This window comes from Salvia hispanica, chromosome 4 (genome assembly GCF_029641045.1).
Source record: "Salvia hispanica isolate PSC_SH4W2 chromosome 4, Shi_PSC_v1, whole genome shotgun sequence".
Lineage (NCBI taxonomy): Eukaryota > Viridiplantae > Streptophyta > Magnoliopsida > Lamiales > Lamiaceae > Salvia > Salvia hispanica.
The window spans coordinates 45,448,951-45,472,595 of record NC_142695.1 but is presented as its reverse complement, the minus strand read 5'-3'; the positions used below and the strand labels follow the sequence as shown (position 1 = coordinate 45,472,595).

The following is a 23,645-nucleotide window of genomic DNA, read 5'->3' as shown; positions in this document are numbered from 1 at the left end:
CATACACTGCACCTTTTTCATGTTGTAAGGAACATGTGGTAGGGCTTAAGCCCTCTTAACTAATTTCTGATCATAATACAAAGTCTTTTAATTATCCTTTTTTTGTAGCTACATTTCGCAATAACTATCTCTAATTAATGTATTAATTTAAATGTGGATGAATAATGTGTTCCATCATACTCCAAAATACTACAAAATTCCATATAGCTTGGATATAACCGTTTTACTATCTTAATTTTTGTTAGACCGTATTTTGTGAATGACCATATCTATCTCCTTATCTTATTTATAATTACTCTATAAAATAAATATTACTTATAATTACTCTATAAAATAAATATTACTATGGTCTCTCTATCCTCAACTCAAGTTAGCCACCCAAGAATATGAGGCCACATGGTCATCCTCGCTCTACTACTATTAATTATTTAATTTCATGTATTTTGTTTATATATTATAGTGGTGTTAAAAGGAGTAAAAATTATGCCAAAATTCAAACTAGTACTTTATAAACAGAGATAAAATTTGCTATAGTTTTACACACACAGAAATATCTTTTATCCACCTATAATATTTCTTTTTTTAGTACTATACTTTTATTTACTATAGAAGATTAAAATTACTCATTCTCTAATTTCCAAATCATCAATTCATCTACAAATTCAAAAATGGTACTCGAATATGAAATTGCATCATATGTTTAGCATCAATGCATTTTCAATAACTCATATATCAATTTATTATAATTTATGTTTTTTATTTATTTATTTTTATTTTATTTTTATTTTTTTAAAATTTGCAATAATACAATGCTTGATCATCTTTATTGAAAGTAATTATATTATCAGTAAAAAATGATATAAAAATATATATACAATGATGTGGTTGAGTGGAGATTGATAAAACCATTAAAATGATGTATAATTAGGTAATTGAATGAATATTGAGGATCCAGGAAAAAGAGAAAATTAATTAAGTATTGAAAAATGTGATAAATAATTGGATGATATCATGATATGTTTTGTCAATTATAATTATGGTCTTAGTCTTAGCCCTAGGCACTATTACATGTTAATGGGAAAAATATTTTGCATTGATGTTTTTTGTTTACTTTCTATTTCTATGAAAGATACAAATTTATAACATGTTATCATCAATTTAAGCCCGCAATCGATCATAATCGAGCTTTCTATATTGATATGATGACAAAGAAAGCTCACGGTCGTTACCATAGGATGCACTTTGGATAAATCATAATGATATGTGATTGTGAATCACACAAAAGAAAGGAGTAAATCATATTCGGAAAACTTTGTGAAACAAACTCAATACACTATTCAAGGAGGAAAAATACTACTCATAAGAGTATAAGTTTTAACGCAATAGCTAATAGCAAGTGGGGTTATTCACATTTAATGTTAGGTCGTTGAGGTAGAAATTAGGGACCAAATTTTGATAACATTATAATTGGATGTCCCCAAATCATATCATATCATAAATCAATGTTAGTATTAGGAATATTAATCATTTAATTCTATTCTTATGTCAAGGTCATTATAATCTATTCATTTGACCATTGAAATTATAAAAGTCCAAAATTTGTTGAATTACCAATCTTACTCAAGCATATGGCTTTTATTGAACATTAACAAAAAAAATATACTACTCCTATAAAGTATTACTCATTAATCCGATTGCGATATTTGTTGTGGTACAATGATTGGTGACCTTTCATGCTTCTATTAATTGTCCGACAATCACCAAACGAAGCCGTAATTGTACTTTGATTATCAATTTGGGAATTTGAGAGTAAATTTGGTAACAGAAACCCAATAATCTTAGCAGATTTGATGGTAGTGAGTCCAAATGAGAGGACTCTGATTTATTCTTCATTCCACTCACCTCTCTCGACAAATAAAACAAAATTTGTGACTATTATTATTTCAATAGTTCTAATTATGGAGTAAATTTGCATTGTTTCCTACAATTATGAGTTGAACCAGAAGAATCACATGAATGACAGGCCCGGCCCATTAGGTTGAGATAAATGTAGAAAATATTGCAAGTATTTGGGCCTTTTGTTATCGGGCCAAGTCTTCTGGAATAAAAATATAAAGAATCATATATCCACATTTCCACACTATAAGTAATTTCTCCAAAAAAAATACACAAAAGCAAGAGCAAAATGAGTATGGTTGAAGGCTTGATGCCTTAAATTAGTTGGTGCAGAAAATAGGATAGGACCAATCACATGGAACGACATGTCTTTCTCCACTATAACAATTAAAGTTAATTAAGAAAGAGAGAACATATTAATCTACTTTTTCCAGAATATTCTAACACTATATTTTTTACTATTCCCAGAAATATCACATTCCGACAATGAATTTCATGTAATACATGTTTCTAAATGTTAATTTATAAGTACTCCATTATCAAAAATATTATCTAATGAGGTAGAATATAACCTCATAGTCTGTGTTATTTTACAGTCGCAATTTTATCATTTGATCAATCAATCATCCACTAAAATTTATTTGTATTAATCATTAAAGGACAATCATTCTTACCAACTAACTAACTAAGTTAATTTCCCTTCTGTATCAATATAGGGCTTAAACACAAGGCAATCTCAACTGGGCCAGTGAGTTCTTGGATGAATAGAAAAAGACCAAGTTAGGCCCAAAGGTATCAAAGATTCGATAGATAAATATATATGTGTTTCGAGAATATTATTAAATGAAAACTCCCTTTAAAAAATAATTATTACTCCTATTACCCCTCGTTGGGCATATGATATGTACAACCTCTAAAATAGTGTGTTTTGACATTTTATAGTCAAGCATACTGTAAATATATGTACAACTTTTGAGAATTGGATTGTGGCACAAATTGGACTAGATTCTTGATTGATCATCTTTTTGCAGACTCCAATTTCTGAGTCTTTCTCCTGAATCTGATTCATATAGTATTTGCATACTTTGTCTAAGAATACTTTCTTCAATAATTCACCCCCAATACCTTTTCCTCGAAAACATTAAAAATAAATGGAAAACATAAATACCATATTGAGAAATTAATTAAAGTTGGGAGTCCCACATCACGTACTCAAAAATTGATCTATGAAAAATGGTGCATGCAAATTTGTCATCTCATTTGATGCAAACAGAATTCACCAAATCTTCTAAGCTTAAAATCTTGAAGCACTATGGCAAAAATGGCAAAAGGTACAATTCATTTCTTCGTGTAAATTTCTGGATAATATTGCAAGAAAATGACTAATCAATATTGTACTTCAGAATGGGTACATATATAATTAATATGATCAATAGTGATGGTTTGAATAGTATTCAATTAAACACACACACATATATGTGTGTGTTAGAGTTAAGTGTTTCATCATTATTTGATGATTTTGAAAATGACTGTGTTTGAGATTAACTCGAGTCAGTCTCTGTAAATAAATTAACTAATTTAAAGCAGCAGATAAATATACAGAAAATATTACGTACAAAAACTATAGCCTATCATGATAGGTGTGGGTTTAGCGTGACGTTTAATAATTAATTAATTGTCTATTAGATATGGGATATTCCAATTTTGTTCCTCCAAAAAGGGGTTCCATTTTCTTAAAATATTGCTATTATATTTTAGTCTAATTATATGTAGATAAGTTATACAATAATTAATAGACTAGCTTTCGGTTTTTGGCATCTAAGACTGATATGACATGAAAATCCAATCTGACTGTCTAATTTCTAATTCAACAGTTATGATAACATTGAAATTTAATCAGTATTTTGCGTATGTGATCAATCATGTGATTGTACTGAGCAAGATAACATAAAATAGAAACTAACTATAACTACGAAAAAATTAAGTATATTATATATAAAAAAAAGTTCATTCACAGCAAATGTACAAATTATTACTAACAAATTTCTTTTTTTTTTTTGGGTTATCTATTACTATAAAATTGATGCTAAATATATAAATAGGAGAAATGTATTTCAAAATTTCTCTGAATTCAAACTCAAGCCACCTCAGCATTGCTGTGGTACGACGATTTAGCATCAAAATAGATAATATAGCGAGTTTAATAGTAATAATAAAACCAGTGTCACATCATCTAAAGATGGTCTAAAAAATTGACGTTGCACCGGAAATGATTTACTACGTACGTTTCAAATAAAAAAAATCCTAAATATATGTGGTCTTATAATTGAAATGATAAATCATGATGAAACAAAGAAATGACATAATGCTCGTTACTTTTAAAGCAAATAAATCGTTTGGGAAATTATTGGAAACGGAGTTTATTTTGGATGTCTATTTCATCCCTGATTGAGGTCTAAAAATATCTAAAGACGCTCAATTATAGTTATATTGCGTCGCACCATTATTATCAAGACCATTTCCAAGGGTACACTAAAACCTAAAATGAGATAGGTATTTAGCTTTAATAGTAATAAAAAATTAATTCTATTTTTGGTTTTTGAGAAAATAATACCTATCTTTAGGTTTACACTAAACCTATATCTAAAAGTTTTTCAAATTTTGTGAGTAAAAAAGACATAACAAAAAGGCATAATATAGAGAATATTTTTTTAAGTTTGAGTTTAGTGTAAATGATTGGAGTAAAATCAATATTTAGTGTGAGATTTACACTAAAATGTGTTTGAGTTTAGTGGAATGGTTGGAGATGCAATAAGGCCATCTCCAACCATTTACGCCAAACTCAAACCCATTTTTTAGTATACGTCACACCAAAAAGTAGTTTTACTCCAACCATTTACACCATATTTAAGTTTACACCATTTTTGAGTATTTGTCTAACAAAATTTTGGAGTAAACACTATATTTGGTGTTATTCCATTGAAAAACCCAAAAATAGGTTTAAGTTTGGTGTACGGTTGGAGAAATTATATACACCAAAAATGAGTTTTGGCGTACGGTTTATAAACCTTAATTTAGGAAATGATATAAAACTGCCTTCCTGTCGGTGGTTTAAAACAGCTGAAACTCATCAATTTATCAAGTTAAATAATTTATGGGTAACTAGCTGTGACTTTAATGGTTTGTATTCATTAATATTCTTGACTTTGAAAAAGAAGCCAGTCATGTTAATTACTCGATCAAATTATAAAACCAAACCGGGTAATGTTTTCCAATATAAATGATGAAATCAAATGTTGTGTAACATATATACGCTACAACAAAAAATACTGTTATTTTTAATGTAATTAAGGATGTTAATTTGTATTTTTAAATATAAAACCATCACTTTGAAAATCATTTTTATTATTAGTGTCCTAATTAAAATTAGAGGATGCAAATGGAAGCGTCCTAATAAAATAAAAGATTAAATTAATTTGTTATTCGTATTAATTTAGAAATTTTTTATGTCCTAAATTATTGTTATTTTTAAAAAATTTCAAGGCAAGTAATTGTAATTTAATATTTCACAAACATATAGATAACTACTTAGTAAAATAAAATAGTATTAAGATAATTCAGATTAATATAATAGACTATCTTTTCTTTTGTGGGAGGGAGAAAATATTTTCTATGGCATGGGAAAATGGAAAACCCGGAGAAATGATTTTTATCTATAGGTTCATCACATTCAACAATTCATGTATGTAGATATAAAAGCCAACCTTCGAAACCCTACCATATCACTCTTAGATAAGCTTATAAAAATAAAATATGTTAGTAAAATAAAATGTGACCACATATTGAGTCAAAAGGTAGTAGTACTAGGGAAAACTGCCAAATTAATTAAGTACTCCTAATCGATAATTTGAACACCAACTATTTTAATAATGACACGATTAAATACACAGTAATTCATTTGTTATTGTAACTCGAATCGATCCCTATTTTGGTTGATCGCAAATTCCTCTTCTCGAATTAAATTGTTGATGTTACTCATCAGAGATTACTATTATTCCAATTAACCTCTCATAGTTAATAATCGGTTTATTGATCACAAAACCTAGCTAATTAAGAGACCCAGAACATAATGAAGCAGTCTTTATTTATTACTAGAAGAAAAGCAGGGGGCCATCTCTTGTCCCCTCAATAAAACTCTGAAAATTCTCCATCTTCATTTCTTCTCCACTAGCTCACCCAAATTAAAAAAGAAGAAGCTTAATTCTCTCTCTTCTCTTCTTTTTCCAACCATGTCAAAGGAATCCGGCAGCCATGGCCAGCAGCAGCACCCGAGCCGCTACGAGTCCCAAAAGAGAAGAGATTGGAACACCTTCTTGCAATACCTCAAAAACCAGAGGCCTCCAATCCCCATATCCCTCTCCAACTCCACCCACGTCATCTCCTTCCTCCGCTACCTCGACCAGTTTGGCAAAACCAAGGTCCATCTCCTTCCCTGCGTCTTCTTCGGCCAGCCCGACCCCCCCGCCCCCTGCGCCTGCCCCCTCAGGCAGGCCTGGGGCAGCCTCGATGCTCTCATCGGCCGCCTCAGGGCTGCCTTCGACGAGCACGCCTCCTCCCCCGAGAACAACCCTTTTGCCGACGCCGCGATTAGGGTTTTCTTGAAGGAGGTCAAGGACTCCCAAGCCAAAGCTAGAGGGATTCCTTACAAGAAGAAGAAGAAGAGGAGGAGAGTCGTTCACCATCCTCTTAAGCTGCATGATGACAGCTTCATCAACAATTCTTCTTGATTTCTCCTATTAAGGTACTGATTCAATAATATGTATTTATAAATCTGCCCTAAAAGAGTTAAAATTAAGACTATTTATATAGAGACAAATGAATGAGGGAAGAAGCTTAGACATCAAGAAAGGGCAGGACCACAGTAGTACAATTGAATTTTTTTAAATAACGTTTAACAAAACAAGAAACCCTAGATCTGACAATCCCTAAAATATGGGAAGAAAACCCTAAAATTTTGTGAGGGCTTTTGTTGAGCCATGTCTGAGTGTTTAGTGAAAAACTTATAAGTATCTGGGAACATTTGCTTTAAGTCTTTTCTTATTTCCAAAAAAAGGAATTGTTTATTGATATGATGGAATGTATCACCTCTCTCACTCTCTCTCAAATAATGCAATTCACTGTTGATCTATTTTGCCCTTTTAACTAGTAATATTTGGCTCTTTTGGGATTCGGGGAGATCTTGTGAACCCCATGAAATTACTGGTAATCATCATAATGTCCCTCTGATTTTACATGGAAAACACACACTGATGTTTCAAATATGTGTGGTGTGTGACCTTCAGGTAGACAACCACCGTTCAGATTTTATTTTTTTTAATTAATTTACATATTTTACTAGATGTTTGCTGACAGTACCTAGTCCTTAGTTTATGGTACAATTGTCTGAAGATGCCTATATAATGTAAAACATTAATGCCAATCTTCCTATTTTTTTCATAGAAACAGATAAACGAGTATGTCGTTAGTCCGTAGCATCAATCTGCATTATGAATGGACTACTAATATTTTTACATCTATTTATACATATACGGTCTTTTCTCTTTTCTTCTTCTAAGATAAAAGAGATTATCAGTCTTTTGGATTTAAACGAAATTTTTAGTAGTAGTAATATTTTTCGACATATCCCACATGAGTATAGAAGTTGTGAAACATGCAGCCACTATAATAGGACAAAACTATCTCAATAAAAAGTAGTGGAGATACTAAATAATAAATATAATGATTATCTGATCATCTGCACTGATTATTTTTATAATTATCATATAATTAGGCTGCTGAACTTTATCTTGACTAATTTCGCTTCACTTGGCTTGCAGATGAATCATTTTTGTTTTCGGTAGTTTTGGTGTGTCTAATTTGTGGTTTGTGCGAATTGGCGATGACTAAACTCATGTTTAGTTATTTCCTAGATTTCCCACTGTCCTTAACACATAAAAAGTAGTTGTAATAGAAAATGTTGCCCACTTATCACTTATGCAATAATTACAGGATCCGACCTGTAGGGCCATCCCAGAAAATAAGAAGATTGGTGTTTAAGATAAAGATGAATTCAAATTAATACTACTATATATCCCTCAATAAACAGCGAGGCAGCCAGAACAATAACTTGTAACTATGTGGTTCAGCTGAAATCATATCAAATTAAACGTAAATGACCAAATTAAAGAAAGAAAGAAAATAAGAAAAGTTTGGTTAAAAGGAAAGGTTTTGAAATATATTACTATAAGTTAATACTATATTTTTTTAAAGAACAAAAAGATGTAATGTGCCATCATATTATATTGTATTTGAGCATCCATAGCATTAACATTTTTATATTCCTGGAAAATTGTCATTTCATAAATTTTTAAGGGAGATGATATGATAGTTTAAACTCATAATAATTGCAACTACACAGAAGTATCAAACTTTCTAATCATCATGGAATTAAATTCTTGACTATATTATTTTGGAGTAAATTAAAGAACTTTATAAGCTTGAAAATGGAAATATTAGATTCAGATTTAGAAAACTGGCGTGACACTGCGAAATTTGCGTAGTGCGTGTAGTGTGTGAAATGTGTAGTGTGTGTAGTGTGTAAAATGTGTGTAGCGTATGAAAATTGTGTAGTTTGTGAAATGTGTGTATTGCAGGAAATGTGTGAAATTTGTGTAGTGTGTGAAGTGCATGTAGTGTGTGTACTGTGTGAAACGTGTGAAATGTGTGTGTGTGTGTGTGTGTGGTGTAGTGTAGTGTGTGAAGTGTGTGTAGTGTATGTGAAATGTGTGTATTGGGTAGTGAAGCTATCTAATTTTATAACTACTTGGAATTCCAATTTTCTAATTCAAATTATGGAATTGAAAATTTTGGAATTATAATTCAATCTCAAATCTATACAGTTTTGTGATACCAAACAATGGAATTGAAATTATAGCTTTCAATTCTAGTTCTATAGCTTCAATTCAATGTTCCCAAACACACCCTTACTGTGTTACATAAAAGTTGAAACATAATTAATTGAATTTGTTCCTTTTCATTGACGTAATTGTTTTATACCCTCTTCATCAGAACTCGTGATTATGTTTTGTGATGTTATCTCAGTATTGTGTCGTCATGTAGAGTAGAACGCATGTATTGATTGGTAAATGAAATATATTTTGAAATTAATTCATTTTTATCATAAGTTGCGATGTTGCATAACATGGTATTGCCTCATGTGATGACTTAATAAGTTAATCATGTATCTTCATTACATATACTTTTGAATTAACATAACATTGATCAATCTTTTCATTATTTGCAGGCTATATAACCAAGAGCAATAAAGGTTGCTGTAATTATTTATCCTTTAATTTTATGGCTAGTTTAGCCTAGATTAATTATAAGTCAAGAATCTCTTTTTATATATTTTGTATTTTTACTTATTTCATTTTTGAATTGCCTTGTATCAAAATTGGATTCTGCTTGGTTGGATTCCTTCGAGTTAATGCAATCAAGTTCTGAATAACAAGCAACATACAAATCCGAACATATATAGATGGTATATATGTGTAGTAATTTGTTGTTGCCATAAATTTCATTGCCATTTCCAGGAGGGTAACTATATAGCAGATTGTGTTAAGCACAAGAAGTGTGGTCACGCAGTATCTGTTATTTATGTATAGACAAATAAGCATTTTAGTAAACATTTGTTATCGAAATAATGAGATCATTTGCGTGTGCCCTGTAAATAACTTTCAGGTTTACAACTGGAGCATACACATCGGTGCTCTTAGCTAAAAGCAGGCGCCGTGTCGTCGGCACGGTGGGTACCCTGTTCACCGCTGTGCTCTTGCCAACGGCACGGCCCTGCTCATTATTGGTTTCTGGAATTACAAGAGATAAACTAGTCGGGCATAATACAACCCAAGAAGAAATACAAATGGAAAACTTAAATTACAACTTGAAAAATCGAAACAAATAAACCGTGAAAGTGTTTAGCCGAGTCGAGGAGTCCTCTTTCCGCAAGACGAGATACGCCCCGGTAGTGCTCTTCGGATTGACGTTTCGTCCCCAAAGATAAAACGGCTATATCTTTGATGAAGCAGCACCGCTATCAGCAGAGCTCCGACGAACTGGATAGGGCAAAGCTTTCGACAGAAAAACGATGCAGAGAGGGAAATAGATTATGCAATGTATGCTTTGTGTTCTAGTTTCTGATTACTAGAATGCTAGAATGACTAGCCTATTTATAGGCCCAGTCCACTGCAAAGGTCAACATAGCCTTGATGACTGCCATCATGGTGAGGCTGTAACGGTTGGGCGTTACAAGCTCAGAGCTAGAGAGGTTGAATCTAGACGCTTCTAGATTCGATCATGACGTGGACTATCACGTGTCAGCAACGTTGGCTTCTCGCGTCATAATGACGAGGTGTCATCCCGCTTGACTCGCTGACGTGGAAACGGTGGTGGTCTAAAAAGAACTAACCCACTGGCCTTGGGTCGAGCCCAAGCACCAAACCCACGACCAGGCCCAAAGAACAGCCCAAAGACCGAATTCCAAGATCCAAGTCCATGGGCTCGGACTCGAGGCTCGCGGCGGCGGGGTGCGCGTGTGGACTCTACAACCCATCTTAGTCCACTATAATTATTACATGTAATAATCATTCTTATTAAATACTAGTTTAATAAGGTTGTAACTTCCAATGTGGGATAATTAATTCTCTTAATCATTCCCTAAGCTTCTCTCATAACTTATTAAGTTTGTAATTTTGCACAACTTTAATCCATTATTTCTCACTCACCGGGAATCGGATTTGAGAAAATGAATATATCACGGTCATCTACTCCGAACGTAGATCGACACTATATCGTTTAATTTCACAAAATTAAATGTCTCGTTGAAATTTATAATTGGTCAAAGTCCATTGACCGGCATAGATTCCAACACTCTTAGCTAAGAGCACCGCCGTGCCAACGGCAAGAGCAAGATCAGCGACGTGGCATGCTCTGATTGGCCGTTGGTTTATCATTTTTTTAATTCAAAAAAATATGAAAAATTCAAATTTAATATTAAAAAAAATTCCCACTTCCCAATAAAATATATCCATTTTTTCCACACTTTTAATTTATTTTTTCATTATTTTTATCCCAAAATTCACACTTTCATCAATAAATACATCCATTTCAACATAAAAAATCACACTACACCAAACAACTCTCCCAACCTCATTTTTTAGGATTTTAATTATGTAGTAATTTTTAATTTTTAAAATTTTAATTATGTAATTTTTAATTTTTAGTAGTTTATAATAGTATGTCGGGTATTTTTAATGCATTTTAATATTGTGAAAATGTTTTTAATAATTGAAGTATTTAAATTAAATTGAAGAATAGAATGGTGGGACCCTTGAGCATGCTCTTGCGGAAAAGCATGGATGTGGGTGTTGTGCTCTTGCGGAAGAGTAGGGGAGTAAAAGTGGGTCCGGGCCACTTCCATGCTCTTGCCAAAGAGCATGGATGTGGATGCTCTTAGTTTATTTAGGGGGTGTTCCGTTTCCAAGATAAACCAATACCAGGATACAATCTAGAATTGAGTTTTGAGATTATTTTAGTCATTGAGGGTTAAAGGTAAGTAGTTATCCCATGATTATTCATAGGATTGAGTTGTGGGATTGAATCTCATGAACCAAACACACTATAAATTTAATCTCGAATATAATCTTGCAAACCGAACAACCCTTGTACTATTTGCTTATGGCGCCGGAGTTCTAAATCAGGGAGTGTACATTTCTCCTTCGAATACTTTTAAATTTTTCCCTTGGAATATTTTGAAATCCCACGATGTCCATTTTATAAAGAAATTAAACAAATAAGCGAAACATAGTCAGATGAACATAGGTAAACTTATTCTTAAAGATTTGATATTTCTAAAATATATAGCATCAATTACTTGAAACCCATCATTTAAGTATACAAATGAATTTAATAAGGTATTTAATATACTAAAAGTATCAATAGCACATAAGGCACCAATGCACCTATTTGTAAGCACTTTACTTAACATCTACAAAGTCGTGCTGAGAACTTCACTTGTACTATTCACTATTTTCATTTCATATACTCCTACTACTTTTTATTTTATTTCTTATTTCATAGGAGTACATAAAATAAATTACTCCATGTACTACTACTTCACAAGTACTCATTCTACACTCTACAGTACGCACTCAGAGTGCATTCTTATTAGTGCTTATTCTCCAACAATCCATGAGCAGTGCAGAAACTGTAGTACTCTTATTAGTTACTGTTAATAGAGTATATAAAAAGACCAACATATATCAAGTTGACGATCTCATACACTCAAACTAACTAAGCACAGTATGTCAAGTTCAGACTCAGACACACTCAATAAACTAACATCTCAACGATATAAAATTGTCCAACATGCATTGCAATGAAAGAGAAAAAATGAAAATGCAGGATTGTAATTTATCAATACAATATTACAAAAAGGGACAGTATCCTTCCTTCTATTTGTACAACTTGTTTCCTATTTATCCAAAACAGTAAGAAAGAGGACATATCACCTCACTTGCAAAGAACAGAATGGTAGTAAAAGATAGTAGTAGCCACACCCTTTTCAGTCACTTCACTTCTCCTCTTTCTTATACCGAGCACAATGTTCGAGATATTCTTCGAGTTCATTCTCCAGCTTTTCGATGAACTCACTTGTATGCTCTAACGATTGCTCGTGTTTATATTTTTCTAGGGCCTGCAATTTAAATCAATCATTTTTATGTAAAAAAATGTGGTGTTGACCATCAAATAATCACCCGGAGCAGCTCCAAAACAACAAACTAGAACATATACAAGCCTCGAGCTTTAAGCACATGTTCAACTTGAAGTAAATACATGGTAAACATATTTAATCATATATATTTGACAGAGTAATGGCACAAATAAGCAAGATATGAGTTGAATATCCTAATTGGTAATCTTGAATAAGCAAATTAGAATATAAAAAGAACTTACTTCAGACTCAGCCTCGACAGATTCATCATATATACACGGAGAGTAGTGGCTCAAATAAGCAAGGTATGACTTAAATATCCTAATTGTAATCTTAAATAAGCAAATTCTAAAATTTGAACATCAAAAGAACTTACTTCAAACTCATATAAGCATGATACGAAATGCACATCCTAATTGGGAAAAATTATACAAGCAAACTAGGAAACACAATATCATTTTTAGACAGTTCATACCTTAGCTTTAGAAAGAGTATCTGGAGGTGACATGACATCTGGTTGAACATAGTTCTTCCCCCGATAAAATATAATAACATCATCCGGCTTTATGTCGATAACAATGCCTTTGCTCAACCTAGCAAGCTCCTCAGCATATTGATGCACTTGCCCGGGCCTACAGGGTTTGCAGATGACTTTTACAGTCTCATGGTTCTTCCAATGTAAATGCATATTAAGAACAACACCACCAAATACTCCTCGTCTCCCCACAGGAACATAATGTTTCTTTTTCTCGCCAGTGCGCTTTAGGTAAAACCTCTCTTCTGCAGTCAATATTTCAGGATCATAGGTTTCGGGTGCTGCTTTAGGTACATCGTATTTCCTCAGTTTCTCTATCAGCCATGCTTCTTTTCTTTTTGCCTAACAGAAAGTATAAACACAGACAACAGGAAAAATTTGACTATGAAAAGAGCTGCTCAACTAAAGTAATCCAAGAAACCAGCAACAGCAATGTAGGAAATTTTGTCTACCTTCTCAAGCTTGTACCTTATTCTAACTTCAGGATTTGGAGAATTCATTTTCTTTTTTGCTTTCAACCGGTAAAACCTAAGTTCATTCAGCTTCTTCTTTCTAGACACGTCTGACTTTTTTGTCGTTGCCTTCCCTTTCTTCAACGACATTCCTTCTGGACTCATATCACCAATTTTAAATCGGATAACATCTTCATCCGTCTTCATCTCAATGGATTCATTAGTTCTAACTCTAGCATATTCCCTTGTTAAACAATGATTCCAAGGTCCAATTGTACATGATCTATTAACAGATAAAGCATTCACTGAGATCAATCTAAACGAATGAAGCTCCCCTACGTTTCTGCGCTCAGAATGATGGATAAAACGCAACAGAAACGTCGGACAAGGAGGTGTAAAAATGCTTCTCAATAAGCATTTGGAACCAAGCATAGAGTCCCTGCATAAGATATAGTAACATCTATCACTCAAACAGTTGAATCTTGTTTGGCCAAATAATCCAAATTCATTCAATTAGTGAAAATTAGCAACAATTATCCCGTAAAAAGTTCAGCATATCTTCTCGAATCACACTTAGACAACGATTGAACTGAATATTTCTTAATTACATTACAGAGTATGCGAAACAAGAAGCTGCAGAATACCTTGTGTTAATAATGGTAAAGACGGTGGGTGAGAGCCTTGAGATGGAAGCTCTTGACATCTTCAAACTTGTGAAATTGAAGAAATATTGTGATGTCAAGTTACATGACACAGATTTGCTTCACCATTGTTCCTAGCATAATTAGGGATTTGTTCATCCTTACCTCAGCGCCAGTTTTCTTTTCTTCTTCTATTTTTCCAGCAATGTGTATATTTCCTTCTTGGGCCAAGATGGTTTGGGCTCTGTGTAAAGGGATGGGCTGACCCAAACTTTACTTTCAAATCTAACATAAAAATTGTATTCTAATGTACGGTAATTGAAAATTTCTCTTAATACGTGAAAATAATTGTCTTATTACGACTTTAGAGTTTTTTTTATGTAAAATATAAATGTAATTTCTAGCTGATTAAAAACATAAAATATAATGTGGTGGCTGCCAATCAATAGATTGCAGATGAGAGTGAATCAAGTTATATATGAGCAATCTAGCTATTTGTTTATTTCTGAAAGGTCCCCTAATGGTGGGAGTTAGTAGGGTCAGAGTATGGGAGTTATCATCTTTTTCCAAGAATGAAAGTCGTTACCTTTGCTGTAATCACCTTTTTAGGATGCTATTGGCATCACATAAAATAATCTCTTGGACCAACAAATGCTTAAAGACATTGCCCACTTGCTTAGATGCAAGCCACAATTGCATTATTTTGATTCAAAGTCTTGTGGGGACAATTATTCCATCAAATTCTACTAATTTCGATCATATATGCTTAGCTAAATTATTAGCATAACGAAAATGAGACTCGTGATTTGAATTAGTTAACATTAGTCTGAGTTATACATGATCCTATAAAACCCCCGAATTAATAGTTGGGGAATGGAAAATCAACAAATTAAATTGCACTTTGTCATCATACGAATAATAAATTCACTCTACTTAGAATCCGAAATATATATGGCGCTTTAATCATAAAAAAACAAGACAGGCTCTTAAAATAAAAATAAGACACACTGTTAAAATAGTAAAACCATATAAAAAGAATTCTAGAGTGTTGATTTGTTATTTTGAATCTCTTGGTCTTACTTAACATCAATGGACCAGCCTGATTTATAAGTAGTACCATAATTAGGAATATTTCTGCCTAAATAGTACTTAAGATATATGTATAGAAAATGGTTATATCAGTTTCGCAAATACATTAATACCAATTGACATGCATCACAAAATATATTAGTTCTTGACTTAATATTAGTTCATTAATTCATGAATATAAGTCCTTGACTTAGTATCAGTTTCTGATTGAATCAACAATTAATACATTTTGTTATGTCAATTGATATTAATGTACCGGATATGAATTTTAATCCACAGAGTTCTAAAAAAAATCACAAAGTTCTCAATTTTCTAAAGTTCTCATTGGAGCCGCCTCTAATTGTATGTGTATCTTTTGTAGTCAGAGAAGGAAATGCATGATTGTTTTGGCATAATTATGCAAAATAGTGGCTACCCATTTTTATCACTAAGCATACTACTCAAAAAGGACAATAGCTCGCCTCGAACATATGTTTTTCCCTAATCGAAAAAAATACGACTCAAAAGGGCACTAGATAATTGGACAATTTGTTTAAAATCATGTTTTCTCGTACGAGGACGAATTGATAGTACGTGCATCAACTTAATTTTAATAGATTGAAATTCCGACGATGTCATGAATCATGATTATAGCCAATTAATCAAGTTCGTGCGCCTACTAAAAAATGTGTAATTATAGTCTATATACCCAAAAACACGTTATTCCTTGATTTACTTAAAATTCATCTGAATAATAATTGAGCGCGTTGGCAGTTATACTTGGAAAGGGAATATCATTATTAGGACAGGCTACAATGCATCCATATACAGAATTATCGTAAACAATTAAATACACTAAAAAAAAACTATTTTGGCAATTGGCAAGTATTGTTTTTTGTAGTATTTTTTTTTCAAAAACAAAATCAGCTCCATTTCCCAAGTTTTCGGTTCTTAATTAGAAGCACGAGCTTGTTAAATTCTTAACATACTTTTCGAGTTCAATTATAGCACTAAAATATTTTCATGAGTATTACTGCCGGCTGAAGAGGGAGCTAGAGCCTGGAAACAAGGAATTGCTAATATCTTTTTCCTTCACAAATCATGACATGTTTCTGAAGATAATTTTATTTGGTCAAAAATAAATAAAAAAACACTAGAGTGTAGGGTAGGGATATGATTTTAAACTAAGTTTTTATACTTGACTTGATAGATTGATGATTAAAAAAAAAAAAAAAAATCTAACTTGACTATTAGTTAATATTTATAATCATTATATACAGTGGCGGAGCCAGACTTTCAACGGTGGGGGCCCAAACTACAATTAAAATTTGCTGAGTGCATTAAGTGCTAACGACACGAAAATAACTCGGACGTGATCATTATAAAAAGCCGCACTTTAGAAACGAATGATTAGGGGTGTAAATTCGGGTACCCGCGGGTATCCAAACCCGAAAATTCGGGTACCCGAACCCGAAATCTCAAAAATATCATATCCAATACCCGACCCGTATGTGAATTCGGGTACCCTAATACGCAATGTGGGTACCCAAACGCAACTATTCGGGTACCCATAAACCCGGAATTATTATTTTTAAAATTTATTCTTTTATAATAAATTAAATTATGATGAGAATATAAATTATTAAAAATCACACAATACTTATACTATTTATTGATTATAATTCTATATTATATAAAATAGACATTAGACAAATAGACACTACTTAATTTTAAAATGAACATGTAAATAAAATGGAGAAAGCATAACTAATTAACTATATATTTTCAAAAGATAACAAGTAAGAACATAGATAATGCAACATGGACCGAACACGAATGTAAAGAAGAGAGCATACAGCCAAAAGAGAGCAGCAGCAATGGCGTGAAGGAAACTTGAAAAAGTGAGGCACACGAAAAATTTATAAATCTACATGTGATTACATAAAGTTACCCTAGATTTACCCTATGGGCCATAGGCCCTATACTAAATAAAAATATTTATCACAAATACATAATTAATCGGGTATTATTTGGGTACCCTAATACGGGTTTCGGGTACCCTAAATCTGAAAAATCCTAACATTAACTACCCAAACCCGTACCCGAACCCATAATTTCGGGTTTCGGGTACCCAAAACCCGCCGGGTATTGGGACTGGGTCGGGAATACCCGAAACCCGCGGATTAAATTTTCAGGCCTACGAATGATGAGAAAAAATTAATTGATGAATAGATTTTTAGAGCATAGCACCAATTTTAATAGTAATATGATATATTTACGTATTAATTACTAGATCAAAGAGTTATTCTTTTTTTATAATAAAGTATATCAAATTAAACATATTAGCATATAATATTTTAAATTTTTATAGAATCAAAGAATTATTTTCTATTTTTAAATTATAAAAATCATTTCTTATGATTACAATTTAAAATGATTCCTACAAAATTACTTGTGAAAAAAAATCAAGAGAAGTCACTAATGTGAGAAAACCATAAAATTAATATATTTAAGCATAAAATCAATTTTACTAATATTATAAATCTATTTAATATAAATATAAGAAACATAAATGAATCCAAAATAGAAGGAAATATTTAATATTAAAAAATGCTCTAGTTGGGAATCGAACTCGACACATTGCACACAAGAGGCTGACATATAAACCATCTGTGCTACCATTTTATTTTCTTAAGTTTGCCTACATATATTATATATGCGAATCATCCAAATGGCTGAGGGGCCCAAGGGCCCCCCAGGCCCCACCGTGGCTCCGCCACTGATTATATATATGGAGAGCGTTATGGTGACACCGTAGTTAAAATAATAATTTAGACAAGCAATATGCAATACAATAGGCAAACAACTTAGCATATGGTTCCAAACAATCTGCGATACGAAATCAGAGCAATATGATAATACCATATTTAAAATGACAACCTAGGCAAGCAATCTGTGATACATAGATAAACAATTTATGATACAAAATAATATATAATCAAAAATCTACTATACATAAACAAGCAAGCTTGCCACGTGGTAGACCAAAGTTGAATTTGCTCCTAAATCAAAGGATCCTCATTAATGGTAGGTTTTTATTTTAATTTGGATTGTCATTTTAGTATAACGATATATATGTATGTCGTTGAGACTGTTGAGTGTATTAATTTCTGTGATGTTGAAATAGTAAAATCAAGGGCACATGAATAGACATTACAAAACTAAATCAATGTCCACATGATGATAAAACCTATACTTGGAAACATATCAGAACAAGAATAATGGAATACTCTATCAAAATTAAGATCATTAAGTTACTTCATGTCACGATGAAGGGACTTGTGAGTGCTGAAAAAGAAACAATTACAATACTCAATTAAAGAAAAAGACATTTGTGGGCGCGCTTATGATGTGCGTGCCATTACCTTTCATTAATTACACAGATTTTAAAATAATGATGATTAAGCTAATTAAAGTTATTAATATTGCGCTTATGGAGAGGCCGCAGTATGTGAGCGGGGGTAACTTTTAATTACAAGTTGGAAGAAAAAAAAACTTTTAATTAAAAGTTATTATTAAATTTCAAACATCCATTCAATATAAATAGCTGCATAATTGGATACTATTTCATTAATCAAAATATCTACTCAATTCATGGATAATACTACTATTATTGCTCTATCAATAACATGATAGAGAGGAGAGAGAGACAGGATTATATTTGAAAACCAATCTCTTATCTGATGACCAACAAAATAAATGCTTTCTTTGTCCATAATCAGAAGTCACTCTCTCCACAAAAATGGATTTTCTCAAAAAAATTTCAATGTAAACACACTTTTCCTGGCGCCGGAAAGACCACCACTAGTCGATAACAACAGAATTCAGTATTCAGATATGAATTTTTATTTTCTCACACGTAATTTAGGAAAATACTTATGTACAAGCAAAACTGATATAATAAAATCGAAACACCAAAACAAGGTTTGAGCGATATAGCTTCAATTATCAAACCATACTAATTCACGTATTTATTTATAAAAATAAACACTAATTAATTAAGGAGCGATCAACAGGCGTCTCCGAAATGCTCTCCAAATGCGGCCGCCACACGCCAACGCGGCCGCGCCGCCGATCTCTCTGCGTCGAGATTTTCTCCGATAGAATCTCGCTCAGATAGCGATCGGAAATCAGGAGATTCGCCATGGAAATACTGCATCCGGTCTTCTCCGTCGTTCGCGCCGAATCTCTCCTTTTCCTCTTCGATCGCGATTTCTCCGGCGGCGGCGGAAGAGGCATGAGGAAGTAAATTTTGCCTCGCTTGAGCTGCGCGTCGGGCGGCACGATACCGGATTCCGAGGGCTTTTTAAGGACGTGTTTGCGGTGGAGCTTCATGATCTCGGCGGCCGTGACGGCGCCGCTGATTTCCTCAACGCGGCCGTTTGTGTGGACGATTCGGAGGACGTCGAGCGCGCCGCACGGCAGAATGCAAGAGATGCAGCATCTGATCGCGCTTTTCATGCCCGCCGATTCACAATTCCTCTCTCATTAGTAAACCTATGTTTCTTTAATTATACCTATTTGTATCCAACGCCTCTTTGAGTTGTACAAATGCTGTTTCTTCAATATATATGCCACCTAAAAGAGAAGCACAAGTTACTTTTTTTGTTATGTAGACATATGCTAAATGTCCATTTAGTTATGAAGCTCCATCACTTGTTATTAAATACATAAATAGCCATATAATCTCATGTAATTGTATCCCAAAATATTAATTCTACTTGGGATGGTGTTTTTTGCTATATGCTATTGGAGTTCACTTCTTTTATTTGTTTGGTTGGAATGTTTACGATTGTTTGTATTTATTGAGTGTGACTTTGTTGGAATGAAATCTATGGCGTGGATTGATAATTGGAGTCATTTTTGCAATTAGCCTTTTGGAAGTATCAATCGTGAGCTTTTAATCAAATTCAATAATACCAAATGAGAAATTGGGCACTTATGGTTGCACTACTTGCATGTGGAAGTTGGGCACTTATGGTTGCACTTGCACATGACATGTTAACTCATCATTACTACGGCCAAAGCAAAGCACAAGTCCAACTCCCAGTCCCAGTATTCAAAATAAAAGGTAAACACCATTTTATCTAAATTAAAGTTTTTTATAAAATGGATTATTTTATTGATATCCAACGTAAGGTGGGACGGTACAATACCATACACCGTACCAAAAATATCGGTATGAAAACTATCATACTGTTACCGTACCAAAATTTCTAGGACACAAAGTTTCGGTATGGAATAAAGTAGAATACCGTTACACGTATCAATTTTATGCTATATCGTACTGAAATTCGGTACGTATACCTAGTTTTGGAACACTATACCGTTCTACTGTACCATTTCTTGTAACTGTATATCGAAAGTATCATTTGAAAATCGGTATATGGATCGTGTTTTTTTTATAGATTTGGTATGTATTGATCCTTGTATGTATCGTGGCATACCGATACCAAACATAAGGATATATACGCCGAATGTATCGGTACCAAATATATGGTACATGCCGTACGTTCAGTATACCGCAGTACAAGAATATTCACACTGTTACCGTACCGAACCCTTACACTTTACAGTATGATATTATACTATACCGAAAGTTCCAGTAAATTGAAAATTCGGTATTTTTTCGATACGATAAGTGCAATATACTGATATTTTGATATTTTTACTACACTCCTAGACGAAATAGTATCCAAAAGACCAAAATATTGATTTTATTAGACGGGACACACTTATTAATACTGGATACTCACACTAGCATAATAGCATTGCATAAGATTTGCTGATTAGGTTAATTTTATGAGTAGTACATACCAATATACATATCAAATGGTTATTAAAGTACTTCTAAACTTTATACTGTATGTTATTTGTTCTAAAATTGGATTGGATCTAGTTTCTAAAACGGGATTAATTTAATTATTATTCTATCAATATCAAAAGATTCTTGTAGTTAAAAAGAGAGCTAATTTCATTCTCAAAAGAAAAGAATAAAAAAGGAACAAACTTATATCGGTCTATAAAGTTAAGTTAACCCAATATGTGCTTTTTTTCTTTTTTAAAACGCAATTGGAAACTTGACTGGATTTGGTTGAGTATGTGTGGTCTCATGCGTTTAATGAGCCTAGCTAGATTATTCGTCCTATATAATTGGCCCATGCTTTGAGCCTTTGTCTGAGAACTCTTTAAGAGTTTATAATTTGAAAAATGTTTTTCTAGTACTAGTATTTAATCAATATAGAGCACACAATAAATAGCAAATGATAGAAGAAATTAGCAGAAAGAAAAGAGGGAACAAATAATTTCCAATCTCTAAAAAAAAAATAACTCATATATGCAGGAGGAATTTACAACCGGCTACAAGAGGGCTTGAATTTGACACCTCATACATTGATATCTAAGCTTCTTGCCACTAAGACAAAGACTCTGGATAAATAATTTTCAATCTCTCACTCTGAAAACCATGCTACCCAATTTCCATCATTTTTTTTTTATGTTCATAACCTCTTAATTATTTAATGATAAAATAGAAAGAAAATTAAGAGAGAGAATAATATAGACTTCTATTATCATTTTTCCAAAATGAAGGATAAAAATGAAATAGTCTTATTTTTCGTGGACGGGGGAGTAGGGTTTTAATTTTTAGTACACATTCTTTTCATTTATATGATTAAAGTGGACCTTCAAAATTGGGCTTGCCTGATAATTGGGCTAGTTAATTATGATAATTAGTTTTAACTGGGGTTTAATGTTCGATGATTGATAATAAAACCTATTAAAGTATTTAATAATTGGGCTAGTGATAAATGATTTAATTACGTTAGTAGGTCTAATTAGATTTAAATGTTTAATGGCGTGTCATGCATGGTCTATTAAATTTTCGTTGTCAATTTTTTTTTGTATTTTTATTACTATAGTATTTAAATTTGAATGTTATTATACTCCATTTTTATGTAAACATATTTATCACTCCCCTTATAAAGTTGTGGAATTAATGTGCAATTTAGACATAGTACTATAAAATGTCAATGGATAGTGATTATTTTTTTTGAGTTTATGTTTAGTGGAAATGGCTAAATAAAATTATGATTTGATTTGACATCCAGCAAAATATAAGACATGAATGTCTACATAATAGTATAAGTCATTGCCTTTTCCATATTGATCTATGATTATTTACTAGATTGAGAAGAGCAGTGTGCGGAGCGTGTATCTCACCTGATGTGCGGGCGTTGCCACGTGACGGTGTCCCCGTTTCTGCGGCCACAAAGCATGCACGTGGCAGATTTACGTGTGTGTCGTTACTTCCACGTGTTCTTGACCATATCTTTTACTGCCATCTAATTAGTTTACACGAATCACTTTCCACACTCACTCTATTTTGACACGTAAGCGACAGAAATACTTAGTCCTTGTGTGTGCTCTACCTTAATGCTGAAGAAGTCTGCTTTAAATTAATACAGAAATAAAGAATTCATCATCTCAGTCCTCTAATGTGTGTAATTTTTTACGTTGATGATAATAAAACTTTTAAATTTCCTCTTGTTAGGTATAGATCAGCCGAAGGCTTGATATAATCCAAGTATATCTACAGCAATTCTGAGGAGATCTACCCCCAGATAACAGATCTGATACAAGAACTATAGCTATAACTAGAATCTGCAAATATTGAGCCTGAAACACTAAGTAAACGATTAGTAACTTCAAGACAAAATAAAACAGCAGAAGTAATAGCAAGATAGAATCAATGATTTGAAGAAAACAAGGTTTTGATGTGGCTCAAGTTGCACCAGGTACAACTGCACAGATCTATATATAACTGGCCCTCAACTATCCAGCCAACTCCGATTTGCACCAAGGGAGAACTCAGATCGACCACAGTCGATCAAGGCAAGTCACACCGGAACCCTAGATCCACCACCACACATCCACCAGTAGATCAACCGCTTCACACCGGTCACAACAACAACCCTCGCGGTCTCGGAAGAACTCTCTTCAGAACAAGAAACCACCAACCAGTCTAAGAAGCACAAGACCAGAAAACCAGAGGTTTCCTCACAACTACACACCTTCGAGCTCACTACAGAGAAGAAGGAAGACAGCTAATCTCTCAAGATCACACAGAGAGAACACACCATATTAAGGGTAGAAGAACCCTAAATCTGTAGAAGCGAAGGAGT

General features: G+C 33.0%; 3 protein-coding genes across 3 annotated transcripts; 1 reads left to right on the top strand and 2 right to left on the bottom strand.

Moving 5' to 3' along the window:
• Positions 1–6,033: 6,033 nt before the first annotated feature.
• Positions 6,034–9,449, top strand: LOC125193008 (protein LIGHT-DEPENDENT SHORT HYPOCOTYLS 10-like). The gene is made up of 2 exons (XM_048090708.2): positions 6,034–6,697; positions 9,239–9,449. Exon 1 carries the CDS (start codon positions 6,186–6,188, stop codon positions 6,681–6,683), a length of 498 nt encoding a protein of 165 aa, XP_047946665.1. The 5' UTR covers positions 6,034–6,185; the 3' UTR covers positions 6,684–6,697; positions 9,239–9,449.
• Positions 9,450–12,380: 2,931 nt separating this feature from the next.
• On the bottom strand, positions 12,381–14,519 carry LOC125192512 (putative CRM domain-containing protein At3g25440, chloroplastic). Its single transcript, XM_048090110.2, has 4 exons — positions 14,338–14,519; positions 13,694–14,132; positions 13,182–13,583; positions 12,381–12,688 (listed from the first exon to the last, which is right to left on the bottom strand). The coding sequence occupies exons 1-4, from the start codon at positions 14,394–14,396 to the stop codon at positions 12,566–12,568; spliced, it is 1,023 nt and encodes a 340-aa protein (XP_047946067.1). The 5' UTR covers positions 14,397–14,519; the 3' UTR covers positions 12,381–12,565.
• Positions 14,520–19,285: 4,766 nt separating this feature from the next.
• LOC125196823 (uncharacterized) lies at positions 19,286–20,112 on the bottom strand. The gene has a single exon (XM_048095469.2). The coding sequence runs from the start codon at positions 19,921–19,923 to the stop codon at positions 19,453–19,455; it is 471 nt and encodes a 156-aa protein (XP_047951426.1). The 5' UTR covers positions 19,924–20,112; the 3' UTR covers positions 19,286–19,452.
• Between the last annotated feature and the right edge of the window lie 3,533 nt (positions 20,113–23,645).

What these genes read in the sequence shown, in the direction of transcription:
- LOC125193008 (XM_048090708.2), top strand. Translation starts at nt 6,186, where the DNA reads ATGTCAAAGGAATCCGGCAGCCATGGCCAGCAGCAGCACCCGAGCCGC.
- LOC125192512 (XM_048090110.2), bottom strand. Translation starts at nt 14,396, where the DNA reads ATGTCAAGAGCTTCCATCTCAAGGCTCTCACCCACCGTCTTTACCATT. An exon ending in TTTACCATTATTAACACAAG is followed by an intron (nt 14,133 to 14,337) that starts GTATTCTGCAGC and finishes TATCTTATGCAG; the next exon opens with GGACTCTATGCTTGGTTCCA. An exon ending in TAAGGTACAAGCTTGAGAAG is followed by an intron (nt 13,584 to 13,693) that starts GTAGACAAAATT and finishes ACTTTCTGTTAG; the next exon opens with GCAAAAAGAAAAGAAGCATG.
- LOC125196823 (XM_048095469.2), bottom strand. Translation starts at nt 19,923, where the DNA reads ATGAAAAGCGCGATCAGATGCTGCATCTCTTGCATTCTGCCGTGCGGC.